Genomic DNA, 15,087 nt, shown 5'->3' with positions numbered 1-15,087 from the left:
ACAGGCATGAGGCTGACGGTGGGACCGTACGGCATCTGATGTGATTTAGAAATCAGATCAAGCGGCCTATACTATGGCAGAACGGAGCCGTACGGAGTCGGCCACGTCCCGGTTCCAGTTTAGTGGTACTAGTACCGTACTACAGTGGATATCACAGAGACAGACGCATATCGTTTGCACTTTGACCCAACAGCTAGATGTGCAAACCTAAGTGATTGCAGTAATTGTGCTGTTGTTGTTTGCTCAACCTGATCACAAACAAGTGTGATTATTGGGGTTGGTTTTCACAAGATCCCATGTACGAGATGAACATTCATATTTTGATACATGTATTACAAAGGGTACAAGGCTGTCGAAGTTTCCTTTCTCTATGATCATGCAATGATCGCGTCGGGAACTTACTCGGAGATTCCAGATGAGAATATTGCTTTTGAAAACTAATCGGAGTATTTGTCAAGTAAGACGTAAGAGTATCAGAGTGTGGCCAGGCAACATAATTAAACAGAATTAAATGCTGACATATAGCTGCAATATTAAATGGAAAAAAATTAAAGCACAAATTGAAAACTATTACAAATGGGACACAAAAAGGGGTAATTTCAAAGAATTTTTTTCTTACCCTCTTTACGTGGCATATTCATTAATTGACCGATGGAAAAACTGAGTCAACAGTGATCTGTGTTCTTTGAACTTTGAGCGGGATAGGGTAAACTTCTCGAGCGGGCCGGGAGGTGTGAACACGGGCGTCCATCCACCGGCAGGTACAAATATTGTTCTTCAGAAGGCCAAGTATCCTTAAATTATTGGCGTTCTTTCTTCAAGTTCTTTCTGCCTTTTCTTTTCCTCTTCTTTCTTTTTTATTTTTATTTTTTTTGGGGGGGTGGGAGAATTCGCGAAGGTGTCATGAATGGAAACCCTTACCTAGAGTCCGGGTGGACCGATGGACAGGAGGCAAACACATGGCATCTTTCCAAACTGCTCCAAGTAATGTTAAAAAAACAACACTCTGACAATTAATAAAGCCAATATTTTAATAAGATTCTGAAATTCAGTAACTTTCTGGTAATCTGCAATTAGGAAGCTTGCCCTATGTACAATGATTTGAAAGGATGTATTACTTAGGCTTCTATATTAAAGTTGATGCTAACTTGGTAATGAAAGTGTGATTTCTGAAGAAAAAAAATCAATAAATACGGGGAACTCCACGAATTTCGTTTGCAAAAGCCAATTTTATTCCATTGCGATCCGTATATATTCCAATGGACTTTCTCCGATAATATACGTTTGAATAGTCCTCATGTGTCAAACAAAAATACTTTTTTTGTGAGAAAAATTATTCCCTTTCTGAAATCATGATCATACATGTAGATGTACATGTACAATTAAGCATATACCGTTGTGCCAGCGAAGCCCGGTTACCAATCAAAGCCCCTTGCAGTTGTTGCGGCCGAGTACCAACTATTGATGATCTAACCACATAAAGCATATACCGAATACGTACGTGCGTACAGGGGAATCACCGGACGGGTCACCGAGCGCCCTTGCGCTGTGCATAAACCAACTTGCTTCGCTAGCTCTCTTGATTTGAATAGACAAGTACGTGACTTGCTTGGCACTGGCTTCCATTGTGTACACGAAAGATCATTTGCATGTACGTACGTAAATGCTCTTAATATGTAAAATAAGGCTACGCTCCGGCTGCGTTTGTAAGGAACGTTCATGCTGCTTGTGCCATACGGTCGCGGATTAGGGACATTCCCTTCTCGACTGTAAAGTACAGCGTTGTTGAACGTGGCACATAATGGCGCGCCACGAACTCATGATGTATCGCTGGAGTTCGTAGGGGGGAATTCCCGCGCAGTGACTGTAGTTTCCGCTCCATAAGGACTCGTCATAGTCTACATGCAGCGGATACTGATTCTCTGCTTACATGTATGCCGTGGAAGGGGACTCCTGGCCGTAGATTTGGGCCGCAGATCGAAGGTAATCGAGTCGGTTTTTGTCTTTAGATTGAGCCTGACATAACAGACCGTGTGCCCGTGTGAGGCTGTGATCCGGCTGGCGTTGCGAAACAACCGGACATTGGGCTTGGCTATTTTGTTGATCGAGGTCGACCTGCTGTACCGTGCACACACAGCAGTTGTGGTGGGCTGTGCTGTAATGTAATGTACATGTACAGTGTACGTCTATCCGTGTGTATAGGTCCCCGTTGCCCTCCATACATCGGTAATGGTTGTACTGTTGTAGTACGTACGCATTAAGCCTGACATGACTGGTTTGTCCGGTCGAGAAGGCAGAGATTTTCAGTGGAATTTTGTTGCCAAATTCTGCCGCTAATAACCAAGGAGGCTACGTGGCCTTTGAAGAAACCGTTTGGCCTTTTGGGTTTAAAACGTACGGTTCTGAATTCCCGTATATCAACACGCATGGTGTGTGTGTACTTGATGTACTCAGTTTTACGCTTCGTCTTTAGCCAGTTGCGAGTGCCTGCCGGACATCAGCACTTATGAATATAGGCTAAGCTTGGGGATTATTAAAATTGGTGGTCGACTTGACAGCATTCATGTGATCGTCGTAAGCTGAGTGCACTGTTATGTGAAACTGATCAAAGTTTTTTGAAAGGTGGAAATTGTAAAAGTGCTGAGTAAAATTAGACACAGCCAGTAATTACATTTGCGCAAAAAAAACACGCGAATGTGAACGAGCCAATGAAATTCTACCCAGTCTGACAATGGTCCTCCATGGTCTGACTTATCAAGATTAGCTGCCCCTTTTCACTCAGTACATATGAGGTTGTGTTTATTCTTTCTTTCCAGGAAAATGCTTTTTATGCTAAATCTACGTAGACTCTGTAATATTACGACTTTCCAGTCCACATTTTTTACATTTTTATTACATTAAATTAGTGTGAATAATGTTATCGTACCCACTGCGGGTAACCGAGGAAACAAAAATCCACATTTAATGTAAAAAAACTGCAGGTTGCTGACAATTTAACTTTTAATTTCACTGACGTGTTTGATGGGAAGTAATGCCTCTAACCCTCTCTAATCGTTCTTTTTCGTGGAGGTGGTTGAGGGGTGTTCGGACTGTGAGGTTAGTTGCTTTTCCGTATTTGCTTTTGTCCTTTTCAAGTGACTTAAAGACGACATGAATTTTTTTAACACAAACTTTAACTGGTGTCATCTGTAGAGGATTTTCAGTCACGTAATTTTTGATGGTCAACTTTCAATGTGCGCGGAAACGCGCACGTCTTCGAAGTCTTTCAACATTCCGGCGTACATACAACTGCCAATAGAAATACACTGAGTCGGAAACTTTATGCACCTGCCTTCACAGAAATGGTACGCTTCCTGCATGCAATGCCTTTGCTCGTCATCTTACGTTGCGCGAAACACCTCTATTCCTAGATCCTCTGAGTTATAGAAAAACTGGGGGGGGTTGTTCATTTGTTTTGAAATTCACATTTCCCTCAGCACCTTTTAATTGAATTATTCAGGGCAACTGAGGGCGCTGTTGGTGCGATGTCACCAGAGGCGCTTTTTTGAACATTCGGTGTGTTGAAAGTAAAAACCCGTTCAATGCCGTTGACTTCTGTGATTTTATTTTTCTCTGTGGAGATTTCACTTACCGTTTTTGTTACTTGTTACAGGCATACCGTAAACATTATCGTATCAGGACCTTGACCGTGACCTACTTTGAAAGCTGTCTTCGATAAGCATGTTTTAAGAACTAATTTATGAGCGTGATGAGAAGTGAACATACCAACTTCAAGCAACTGGATTTATTTCTTCCTGGTGATCCCCTAACATTCTAAATTCTACCTCCGCTCACCCGATGCCTAATTGTTATTCCCCCGTGCCTACCAAAATGTCTGAAAAGGAGGACGGAGATGTGTCAATGTACCACACAATGCAGACTTTACCCCTCAACTTATCAGCATCGGAGAAACCTACGGAATGTGCAGACAATGAGGTCACGCGTCCAGGGGTGGATTCGAACCAGGGACCAGTTAGATCACTAACAGAGAAGGAAGACCGAGCAGGAATTGCTAGACTGGTTAGTGCCTTCAATGGTGATGTCGGTCACGACAACAAACCTGACAAGGGCGGTGGGCCGACGGTGCCGGACCGTGACCTGCAGGTGCCGGCGCGGCCGAGATCCTCCGCCAGGAAAAGATCCGACGCCCCGGCGAAGCCTGGCCGGCGGTCGCGCTACGATTTACCCGTCGGACCGCTGACCAATGCCCCCGCTGTCAAATCGGAATACCGAGCCTGTTACGAGGACGATCGGAAGGTACCGAGTCCCGTCGCCGAGAGTTCCTGCCGGCCTCTAGTGCCCGTGGTGGGCATTCGGGCCGCGGCTCATCCAGCCGAGCCGTCGAACAAGGCAGGATGTCCAGGGGAATCGCAGGTCAAGTTCGGCCACCAGTTACCGGCCATGGTCGCTTGCCCTCGACCACAGAGTCAGTCAGGAAATGACGGCAAGAAGATAGCAGCGCAAAGGAAGGCACCAGGTAAGGATGTACATGTAATGAAAATGTGACCAACTTGGGCCTGGTATGTTTGTTTTGTTTTTTCGGAGACGAGCTGTGGAGCGAAGGTTTATGACAGGTATACGTATGCCATAGTTCATGCAGCACCAGCTGGGCGCACTTTCACAAAGCTACTTGGCACTTAGTAGCAAAAAAAGTTCTGCTGACGCTGTAACAGAAAGAAACTAGAAAACTGCGAACCTTAAGCACTGTTATTAGATTTCATTGCGGTGGTTGCACTAACGGTTGCGCGCGCATGGAGATTTCTATTGTTGTATCACTAAGTAAAAACAAATTCCTCCGTGGTTAGCGTGCCTTTCGCTGCGTTTACTGCTTAAATACGGCCTTAAGACCAATCTCATTTTGCCTACAACTTGTATGGACGGCCAAAGTTTGCAAAAAATTACCCTATGACTGATTTTTTATTTAACCTCATTTTTTTTCAAAATGTTATATGTCCCACTAATGTTAAAGAGGTTGTAGTTTTTTGGGTTTTTTTGTTACTTAGCAGCGCGTGTATTATTATTTGATGTTTTGAAAGGAGTGTGGAATTTTGAAAACCTTGTGAATAAATCTTTTACTTTTGTCTTGGCGGCCAGCCATAGTTTTAGCAGTCACTTATAGGAACAAGATACATGTATGCAACTGTGACCTTTTGATAGCAGACCCTGCACGGTGCCTCTGTTATAGCATAAAATCATGTGCTTGTGGCGCCACGAAACTGGGCCCTCATAAATTCATAATTTGTTTTGGTACAAAACTATATCTGGTATATACCGTACAGAAAGGATACTGTATGTAGGCCTATACCAAGTGTCTATCGGCATCTCAGCAGGCAGGCTATACTGCTGGTGCATTCTTCTTGCTATTAGGGCAGGTATTCGTGTTTAAATACTCACGTGGTGTTTAAATACTCACGCGGTCACAATCTTTCGAGCAATAACCTGCAAAACGTCCTCACAAATTTCAAACCAAAATCTCGTTTTGGTTTGAAATGCCTCGTTTGTGCCATGGTGACGCATTCGACGCATGGTGTCGCTTATGGGACTGGAGCTGGACCAATAGAGGGCGCTATATCCTTAGCAACGGAGGCTCCTTTGGTGCTAACTGCGCATCGTTGGTTCACAAAGAACTATGGGAAACGCAAGCGTTGCAGTCGCACTGCTACCAACAAAATGGATCGTCTGGAGTTCTGACATAGCTGCAAGGGATTTTTTGAATTCTTTGTTAATTATTCTTTTACTTTTGTACTGACGGCATGCCATAGATTTAGCAGCCACCGAAAATTACGACTCTGACGTCAAAAGAGCAGGCCCTAGTTGCTGACAATGACAACATATGAGCGGTTACTTCTTTTATCGTTCTGAACAGAATGATGTACGTGGCTTTGTACGTACAATATTGTTAAGTCATTTCTTCTTTTTACTCAACCCAAGCCCGACCAAACCGAAACTTGAGCCTAAATAATGGGAGATATAATATGCTGTGACATATGTCAAAAAAGAAAAAAATCCATTGGCGTGTCCGGGGATGGGTCGGTCGCTTGCCCCCGGGGAAAAAAACCTAGAAAACAGGGGGCAATTGAAAATGAAATGAAAAGAGAGAGGCGGCTTGGAATAAAAATCACCAATTTGTTCAATACAAAAAATAATAATAACAAAATAACAACAACAAAAAAACACTCACCACAAAAGACCCTCTCCCGCTGTTATTCTCACAACTTTTTCGCTGATGAATGCTTTGCTCCTATAACGGAAGTTTTCCCTCGGGATAAAATGGTGTCCCTCGGAAGAAATACTGTCGAAGCCCATGAAAGCATGATCTCATCAGATGCATCAAACCCAGGTTTAGATATCTAAACAAACATCAAGTCCCTTCAAAACAGGGAATAAACGTAAAACAGGGATTGCACGGTTTTTCTCCGGTTCCATGCCAAGTGCAAGTGATCACTGCATGCCAAGGCATGGGGTCTACTGCCTTACCTGCAGCCTGGATTCGAGGTTGAACGAACATTTCAGACCGAGTAAAGATGTGTACACTTCAGCTGATATATTTAGATTATGACGTAGACCCGCATACCTTCAGATTAGCCGTGGAGTGCAGTTGGAATATAAGAATATGAAATCAATGTTGAAGTATATTGTCATACACGTATCGAGGTCGGGTCGTTTTCCACGCTCGAATGCTGTTTCGTCTGCGTGTCCATCGCCAAGCATTGAACAATGGACGGTTTCTGTTGGTGGTACAGAGAAATGACCTTCACATACCTCCGTCCCGTACCAGGAAAGGTTGTGTGCTTGTTTATTTGCTTCTTGAACTGTGCCGGTTGAATTCCCCCCTTTAAGGGAACGTGTCTGCAAACCATTTCCAAGAACTGAAACTTTGGTTGGTTTTCCGCTTCCTGTACGCACCGTGATTCCCCCACGAAATTAGCAACCACAGGCGAGTTTAATTAAGCGACCGTTATTTTGTCAGATCAATTTTGCCTGTCATGTGGTTAATCCAGTCCTTTTGTGTTGTACAGGTTACCAGCGAAAGTCGCCGCAGGTGGTTGACAACTGGTCGAAGTTGACGTTATTTAAGTTTTGAATGTGCCGTCAACCTGGACCACTGTGTTGCTGCCGACATCATATTGCAATCCACTCTGTCTTTTATTTTATTCTATTGGGGGGGCGCCACTTTAATGATGCATTCTTGAAATCCAAAAGAGTGAAACTAGGTACTAAGTGAGAGTGAAATTTCTATGCATTGAGACTGAAATACCTACAATTTGAAAAAGAACCCCTTCCAGTGGAGGTGCAGCGGGATCTCTATTCTGATCGATTGATTGAATGTTGCTGTAGTTTGTCGGAGGAGTCATTGAATTTTTCACCCCAGTGGAGCGAATGTTCTCTCTTTAGACTTAGAGCGTACAAAGGCTTACATTTGGATCATATAGTACTATAACGGGGGAATGCATTCTGAAAAATTCTTTCAGTTTATGAAGGCAAAAAGTAGTGCTCTATCCAAGAGGGGGAGGCAGAGGGCAATTTTACAGAAATGGAACTATACCGCCTTTCTCTGGGGGTACGGTGTGGATTCCTTCACGGATGAAAAAAGGAACAGTCTGTTTCGGAAAAAAATGTCCACTTCCCTTGACTGAAGACTGTAAAGACGGATATGCGTAGGCCTACATGTAGGCCTACATCTGTTGTACTTCAACGTTTATAGCTTATGTGATCCCAAAATCCTCTGAAATCTTGCCGTATTTGAACCACTCATAATCTTTAAAGGTCCCTCGTGGAGAAACTACGTTTATGCATCAACGGTAACGTATAGTTTGTTGCGGACTGCCATACGTGTTTATGCACAGCCTTCAAAAAAACACTCGTCCTTGGAATTTTGTTTCGGCATACGTTAGGCCGGCCGACAGTCTCTTTTACCTCTGTAGGCCCATGAGGGCGCACTCACCTGCTCGCTGAGCGGCTGTTTCAGTTGCGTTTCAATGAAGCAGCGCGCCTGTTTTAGACTGAAGATCGAAACTTGGCAAGAAGGTACCGGTAGGTGGTCGTGTAAGGCCATGCGTTGAACCAGGCGTTTGTACCTACATGTACATGTAATTCAGCCTGGTCGAATTTTGACCGGTACTTCCGCATTCCGACATTACAACATTGGCAGAACCCCGGATTTAAGCACACCTTGCTCGATGTTATAACAATGCAAAAAAGTCGAACAAAAGATTGCACTTGTTTTGGTACACACAGATACCAGCTAAAAACACGTTTTCCTGTGACATTGCACAAGGAAACGTACATATGCGCTTGTTTCCTTCTTAACCCACATGATTATAGTTGTCTTAAGGTGGCAAGGAAATGAAACCTGTTTATTTAGGGGAAATTGTGTGGGGAAATTCTTTCTACGTATTTTGAAACATTGTTCTTGGTGTTTGCCGTGTACTGAATATTTTCTGAGCAGAGCGATTTGCACATTTAACGCGCTCATTGGAATTTCATCAGAAGGGCTATGGTGCTAGCGTGTAGGTTCATTAAGCCCTTGCATTACATGTGCACTGCCCAGCAGCGTGGGTGCAATTTTTACAAGTCCAGACGTTCCTATCTATGAATTAAGATGACGTCATTGGGAGATCACTACTTTCACTTCAAATCGGATAGTTTTGCATGTGATATTCTGGGCCCAATTTCACGGCGCTACTCAGCGCACGATTTCACTTTAGAGGTCCCGCGTCTTACGGAAACCATAAGCAGTAAGCAGAGCAAAAAGCACGCTAACCATGGAGGAAATATTTGCTTAGGTCAGTGGCATACATGTAACAATGGAAATTTCTACGCTACCCATGCAACTTTTGTGCTGAGCCCTGCAACTGTGGAATGTTTGCCGTGACATAATGTTTACCGTTAAGCAATTTTGGTGTTGGCCAAAAATTGGCTTAACGGTAAGACCCAGATGCATTCACGCCTTTTTTTTCTTAAAGTCATGAGTGACTCCAACGCATGCGAAGAAAGCGCATTCAACGCAGTGACTCACTGTGACGTCACGTTGTCATGAGCAGAGTGACTCGAAGGAAATTCTCATATGAATAAAAGTCATGAGAATTTGTGTTAATATAACTAATGGGGTAAGGCCAGGCATGCCTGACGTTTCGTGTCCGCTTTTCGTCCCTGGCCATTTCCTCTTACTTGGCAAGAAAACGTGTACATGTGCATGTAGATCGAGTCATGTGGTCGAGCAATGAGTGTGTCGTGCACATCTCTCCCGGTAATCTCCGCGTACATGTATGTATGTTAGGATGTTGATTGTGCCCCCGAGCCGTTTGTACTTTGGACATTTTTATCTGTATCGCTTTATATGCATACCTTTTGTGATTTGATATTTGTATATGAAACCTAACGGCAAGAGGAAAATCGTTCTCTCTACGTTAGCTGTCATTAGCTTTTACCACCATCTGCAAATCGGAACTTTTCCTAATTCAGTCCGTGATTTACTAACAAAAAATTTTTTCGGCATTCAGAGTGTGACATTTGGAAGTCTAAATTACTCAAAATCTCGCAAGGATCTGCCTTCCTTAGAAAAAGAACACAATTCAAAATCAATAAACTTGAAAACGCGGGGAGTTCATTATTTGTTCAGTAAATGTTACGAAAATGGAGACTTCCCCAGTTGCGCGTGACGATTTTTCCTGCATGGCGTCGCCATACCAGCTACGATGACAATTTTGGGAAGACAGATATTTACAAGAGTTGGAGTGGGAAAGGACCACGTGAGAAAGTATCAAATGTTTTCCCCCACAGTTGTAATAACAACTCTGACACGCCCAACGGGTCTGCTAATGAAATTTCACCCACACACATTATAGCTGTGAGTGTCAGTCATCGTGAAAGAGACCCGGGACTTCCCCGTCAACTCCCCCGCGTGATTCCCCAACCGCCCGGGGAACGTATTTCTAATCATCGATCCTGGGGACATACCCGTCTCGCTTCGTTTATAAGGCCACGCAATCGCGCTCACCAGAATAGAATTACAGCCAGCACAGTATGTACCCTGCCGAGATCCAGGAAGTATCGGACTTAGCTGATGATTCTAATCGCTGTCATTATACCGGTGTTTGAGCACTGTGCCTGTCGCTATCAGCAAGGATAGACGTTATATTGTTCGATCTTTTGTTCAGTTGTGATGTGTGGAATTCTTGTGGATATAAACTGTAAGTACCATACTCGTAAATGTAACAAAATGTGCTGCTTATTGAAATATTAATGCCCATGTGGAATTTTGCTGCCCACTTACATATTTTCGAGCCGTTTGGGCATCCGGCTTGTCTTTATAAATTTTTTTTTCTGGGACTCGGTAAACATTGTACAAATATTGCGTGTCCAACAACTGTTTGTGCAAAAGCACTGTATGTGGATAAGACCTAATCTTTATCCTGTTCTCGCACCCATAATTGCCTATACCCCGCTAAACTGTGCCCCGCGGGTGCCTACAACTTGGTATTATAAGTTATTACCAAATCTACTGAAATCAGCCAAATCAGGATGATTTACCTAGGGCAGCTTTCAACTATTCCGCATTCTGTGTTTTCACAAAAAGGCGAATTTGTAGATATAGCGTTGGCTATGAAGGGCCAAACCATGAGTCTTCATGAAATCGGTGACGGTTTGCGTGAAGGATAATGTTCACCCCGTGCAGATAGACGGATGAGTTTGCACTTTATTTTCCGTGTAGCTCTGTGTGTAATTATTGCGCCTTATTATGCAACCGGCATGTGACAAACAATTGAGCGTGACGCTGAATTGTTTGGGATTCCAAGCGGAAGGTTTCAAAGTGATTGAGCGCTTGTTTTTCATCGTTGTGCGATGAGTTGCTTCTGTCTGTTCTACTGAATTTACGAAGGTCTCTTTTTGACCTCTTTTTTTTGGGGGGGGGGTTCTTGGCTATTTGATTGCTTGAATGTCACTGATTATAATACAAAAAAGGAGTGTTTACCGATGTGGTTTGTGGTAACGAAATATGTCAAGAGGCTTTATGGCAATTATTATTTTTAATAGCATTAAAATTATGTAGCCACTGTATTTAGGGAAGAAGTTTTTATGTTTCTTTTGAAAAAAGGTCACTTGTTCAGTCCAGTGTATATACATGTACTTGAAGTTGACCCTATCATGAGTAGGCTTCTTGATGACACCGAAAGGTTTTGATTATAGAAACGGTTGGAAATCCAAAATCTTGCTTAATTTTTATCGTCATTGAAGTTTATCCTTGTCCTTCTAAAGGACCCTTTTAGGACCTTTTAAATTGGCGCCATCACTGTCATTCACTGACATCAACCACACTTTAGTAACGCCCCTTACTTTCCCTGGATTTCAGATTTTGTCACTGTTATTTTATATTTATATTTTTGTGCGGTGCCATTTGCGATGCAGTGACTTTTTCTCGGTCCATGATGTAGGCCCTGTGAATTTTTTTAATCCTGCTATGTCAGTGACAGGAATTCCGGATACCATAAGGAACAGATGCAGGATTTGTAAAGAGTCACGCGCCCAGTAATATGTGTAAAGGGCATTAGTGCGAGAACCAGCGCGTAAACCAACACGCGCACGTCCTCCATTCGCCTGGTTCAAATGACGTCACATTTCGGAACCTGAGAAATAGCGAAAATACCTCAAGCAGAAGTGTCGCGCGGAGTGACTTCAATGGATCGTTCTGCACGTTCTCCAAGCTCGATTGGTCATGGCTGATACATTTTTCCTCCCTTCTGTCTGTCACCTTTAATTCCAGGGAACGGCCAGCGTGCCCGTGCCCCAGCACCTCAGCAAATCCAGCAGCAACCTCAGCGGCAACAGCCCCAGCAACAGCCCCAGCGGCAGCCCCAGCACATTACCGTGGATCCAAGTTACAATCTGTACATGGCAGTCGAATGCCACCGCGCCACGGCCCAGGATGAGGACGGCGACACGTAAGCAATCTGAAATGAAAGGGGGGGAACAAATTTTAAACAAAAGAGGCAAAACGTATTAAGAAAACAAGCACCAAGAAATGTTGACCAGAACAAAACCCAAGCCGATGCCCCCCCAAAGAAATATAGAGAAACAAAAAGAACTAAAAACACATGAACATAAAGGAACATCAGAATAGAAAGTAACCACCCCACCCCAACTACACCCCATCCCACCCCAAATCAAACCTACTGTCTATATAAAATCAAACAATACGCAAAATAAGCGGATTGATATAAGTACATCGCATTGCAGTGACCAGTTTTGTGTGCCTGCTCGACATGAATTTGGTTCCAGCCAGTAGTTCTATCTACGTTTGAACACTTGCGATAATATCTTGACTATTGCAATATACTTCGGGCACACTCCAGCAACAACAGACCTAATACAGTCACTATGATTGAAAAACAGATCATCAGGAACCTATATCTCGCCCTCGCGATCTCGCATTTGTCAATCTATTTTTTTCTTTTTGCACGCACAACGTATTCCCTGAATACATTAGGAGTCTTTTCTTTGAAACAGTGTTGATGTTGTAATTAATTAGGTCACAATCATTCGTGAGATGTTGTAAGAACATTGTAGCAAAATCCTTTCAACAGTTATTCGAGGGAGCTCCTTCTCTTTTATCTTTCTAGTTTGTAAAACATTCTCTTTTATCGATCTTCTGCATCACTTGGTAAATGTACGTCGCATTGTGGAAATGTTGAGATGATATATGGAATAAAAATAATGTTTTAACTTATCCTTCCATCTGAAGTGAACAACGCAACCGAGATACGAATATTTTTTTTAATCGCTTTACGTCAGTGTTAGATCACCCTGACAGGCTATCGGAAAGCATTTGGTGTGTTCGGATATATCCGATTCTTTTTTCCAGAAAATCAAAATTTGGACCTCGAATAGCATATGGCGAATAAAGCCACATAAAATGGCGCTCATCACTACAACGACATTTACCGTACATCATTCACATTATTCTTTTTCTTCCATATCGTGTTGAATTTTGAGGTGATGCGTGAAACTACAGTTATTTCCATCTGCAAAGTAAACTTTTACTTGCATTGATCACCGAGTTTGTTTTTTCGTTCACGTCTGCAGACCGCTTCACATTGCTTTATCTCAAGAGGATGTGGATGTGAGGCTCATCTGCCGGCTCGTGGAACTCTTCCAACTAGCTAGGAAATCATTGGATGTGTTCAATGATATGCAACAGGTCGATACGATCTCATTGGTCCGTTAGAAAGAACACTGTCTTGCAAGTTGTCAGAGCTCATTGGCCATAGTATAGTTGCAATTTATGTTTATGAATATAACATTCGCTCATTTGCGAAATGTATCTAGACATTTAGTTCATCAGTGTGTGTTCGTGTCATAATCCCCAACGATCTGCAGTTGCATTGATTCGTGTGTAGTGTTTAAGCTATAAAACTAATCTAATTTTATGAGCATGATGACCAGTGGTTTTTTAATTGCTACAATTACTGTGTATCACCTTTCGTCAGCAGAGAAACTGAGCTATATGATGCTAAAAACGAATCAGTCTCATAGATTTGGACTATATTCACAGGATATGAACATGGCTGGTGATAGGCTCAAGGACAATTAGTGGACAATTGGAGGGGAAATGTGAAATTAAGTAATGTGTAAGTAATTGAGGCGTCTTGTACCAGCTGCGTTAAAAGTATGGCTTGTTAGTTATAGGCACAAAAGTAAATGGATTTTTTTTTATAAATGTTTGTCGTAGACCCCACTTCACATTGCGGCCATTACCGGCAATCCAGCCGCGGCGCGCATCCTGGTGGAACACGGTGCCAATCCGAACGAGACGGATCGCAACGGCCAGACGGCCATGCACAATGTCTGTTCGAATCCTTCCCAGGGCGCCTGCGGCACCCTGGAGGCCATCTTGCGGTACGCCAAGGTCGACCTCCAACTAGACAAGAGGAACTACGGTGGTAAGTGAAGCCAAAAAGCACATGCAAAATCAAAGGGTTGTTCCCTCGTTTTTTTTGACTGCATGAAATCCTGACAAAACACCACGATAACAAAACAGAGCAAACAAACACTGGATATTGGCAAAGTACAGATTACAAAGTGCAATGGAATAACACTCGGTGTGCAAATTCTTTGTTTTGGTATAAACAAACTACATTTACAGGTACACTTATTCTGCAGTATTGTTAGACAGATTTTGAAAAAAGTGCTCCTGTCATTTTTCATATCTTACAAAATTTACCCGTTTCTGAGTTATGTCACTTTCGGGAAATTCGAAAATAGTAAAAACAAGACCTTTAGTTGGTCCTGCGAAGCTCGCGCGATGTTTTCCAATGTAAATAACTTGACACACCGTGCGGTTTCGGCTAGGAATACATGCTTGCGCCCGATCGCCTACGCAGAACTACCTTATTAGTCGTATGCAGCATAATTCAACCTTGATTGGTTGATTGGTAACGGCTTCGTCCCCAAACTGTACGCTAATGACCTCAGGTAATTTACGATGGAGGTATGCCTCGCCAGGTGGTTGTGTTGGATAATCGATTATTCTTGATGAATTTCAACCAACCAAATCGTAACTTTTTATCTGATTAATGTTTGTTTCCAGCGAGTTCATTAGATCAAATGTGCAGTGAAATGTCGGGTAGCCGAATTGCAGGGGAACCAAAAGAGTCATAACACTTATGTGTCTACAAATGAGAACATTGAACGCAAGTTCAAATCGAGGTCAACCACTGTTCTGCCTCGGTGGATTAGAAAACAAGGACGCTGGCTACACAAGCCATATAGAAATGTCGAAGTAGAATTGCACTTTTCTTGCTGTGTTGCTACATAATTATTGTATATGGTAAATTTCAAAAATTTGTTCCTTTTGTAACATTGCCGCCACAATACAATTTTGGTGTAAAACCTCAAATTAAGAAGTTGCCAAAACGAACTTGATCTTTTCTCACCCACCAAGTCGATGGATCCTTAATACCCAAAAGATGTGTGACCATAAAGTATTTAATGCTAACATTTCAAATTTCTTGGGGAAAAAAGAATTTTCTGTAGTAATGGACCGGACAC

General features: G+C 42.8%; 1 protein-coding gene across 2 annotated transcripts in view; it reads left to right on the top strand.

The window, feature by feature from the left end:
- The first annotated feature begins 1,510 nt into the window (after positions 1-1,510).
- The window catches only part of LOC110984942 (uncharacterized), a 22,052-nt gene continuing 8,475 nt past the window's right edge, over positions 1,511-15,087 (top strand). The window contains exons 1-5 of one of the 2 annotated variants that reach the window (XM_087142851.1): positions 1,511-1,651; positions 3,653-4,516; positions 11,804-11,981; positions 13,123-13,237; positions 13,769-13,979. In XM_087142851.1, coding sequence (XP_086998977.1) covers positions 3,838-4,516; positions 11,804-11,981; positions 13,123-13,237; positions 13,769-13,979 — 1,183 coding nt within the window. In that variant the 5' untranslated portion in view covers positions 1,511-1,651; positions 3,653-3,837. Of the gene's footprint in view, positions 1,652-1,681; positions 1,984-3,652; positions 4,517-11,803; positions 11,982-13,122; positions 13,238-13,768; positions 13,980-15,087 lie in introns of those variants that run through there. The other variant, XM_022245601.2, reaches the window with a different exon arrangement.

This window comes from Acanthaster planci, linkage group LG10, assembly GCF_054643075.1.
Source record: "Acanthaster planci isolate LZ-2023a linkage group LG10, COTS_SCS, whole genome shotgun sequence".
NCBI lineage: Eukaryota > Metazoa > Echinodermata > Asteroidea > Valvatida > Acanthasteridae > Acanthaster > Acanthaster planci.
This window is presented reverse-complemented; position numbering and strand designations above follow the sequence as displayed.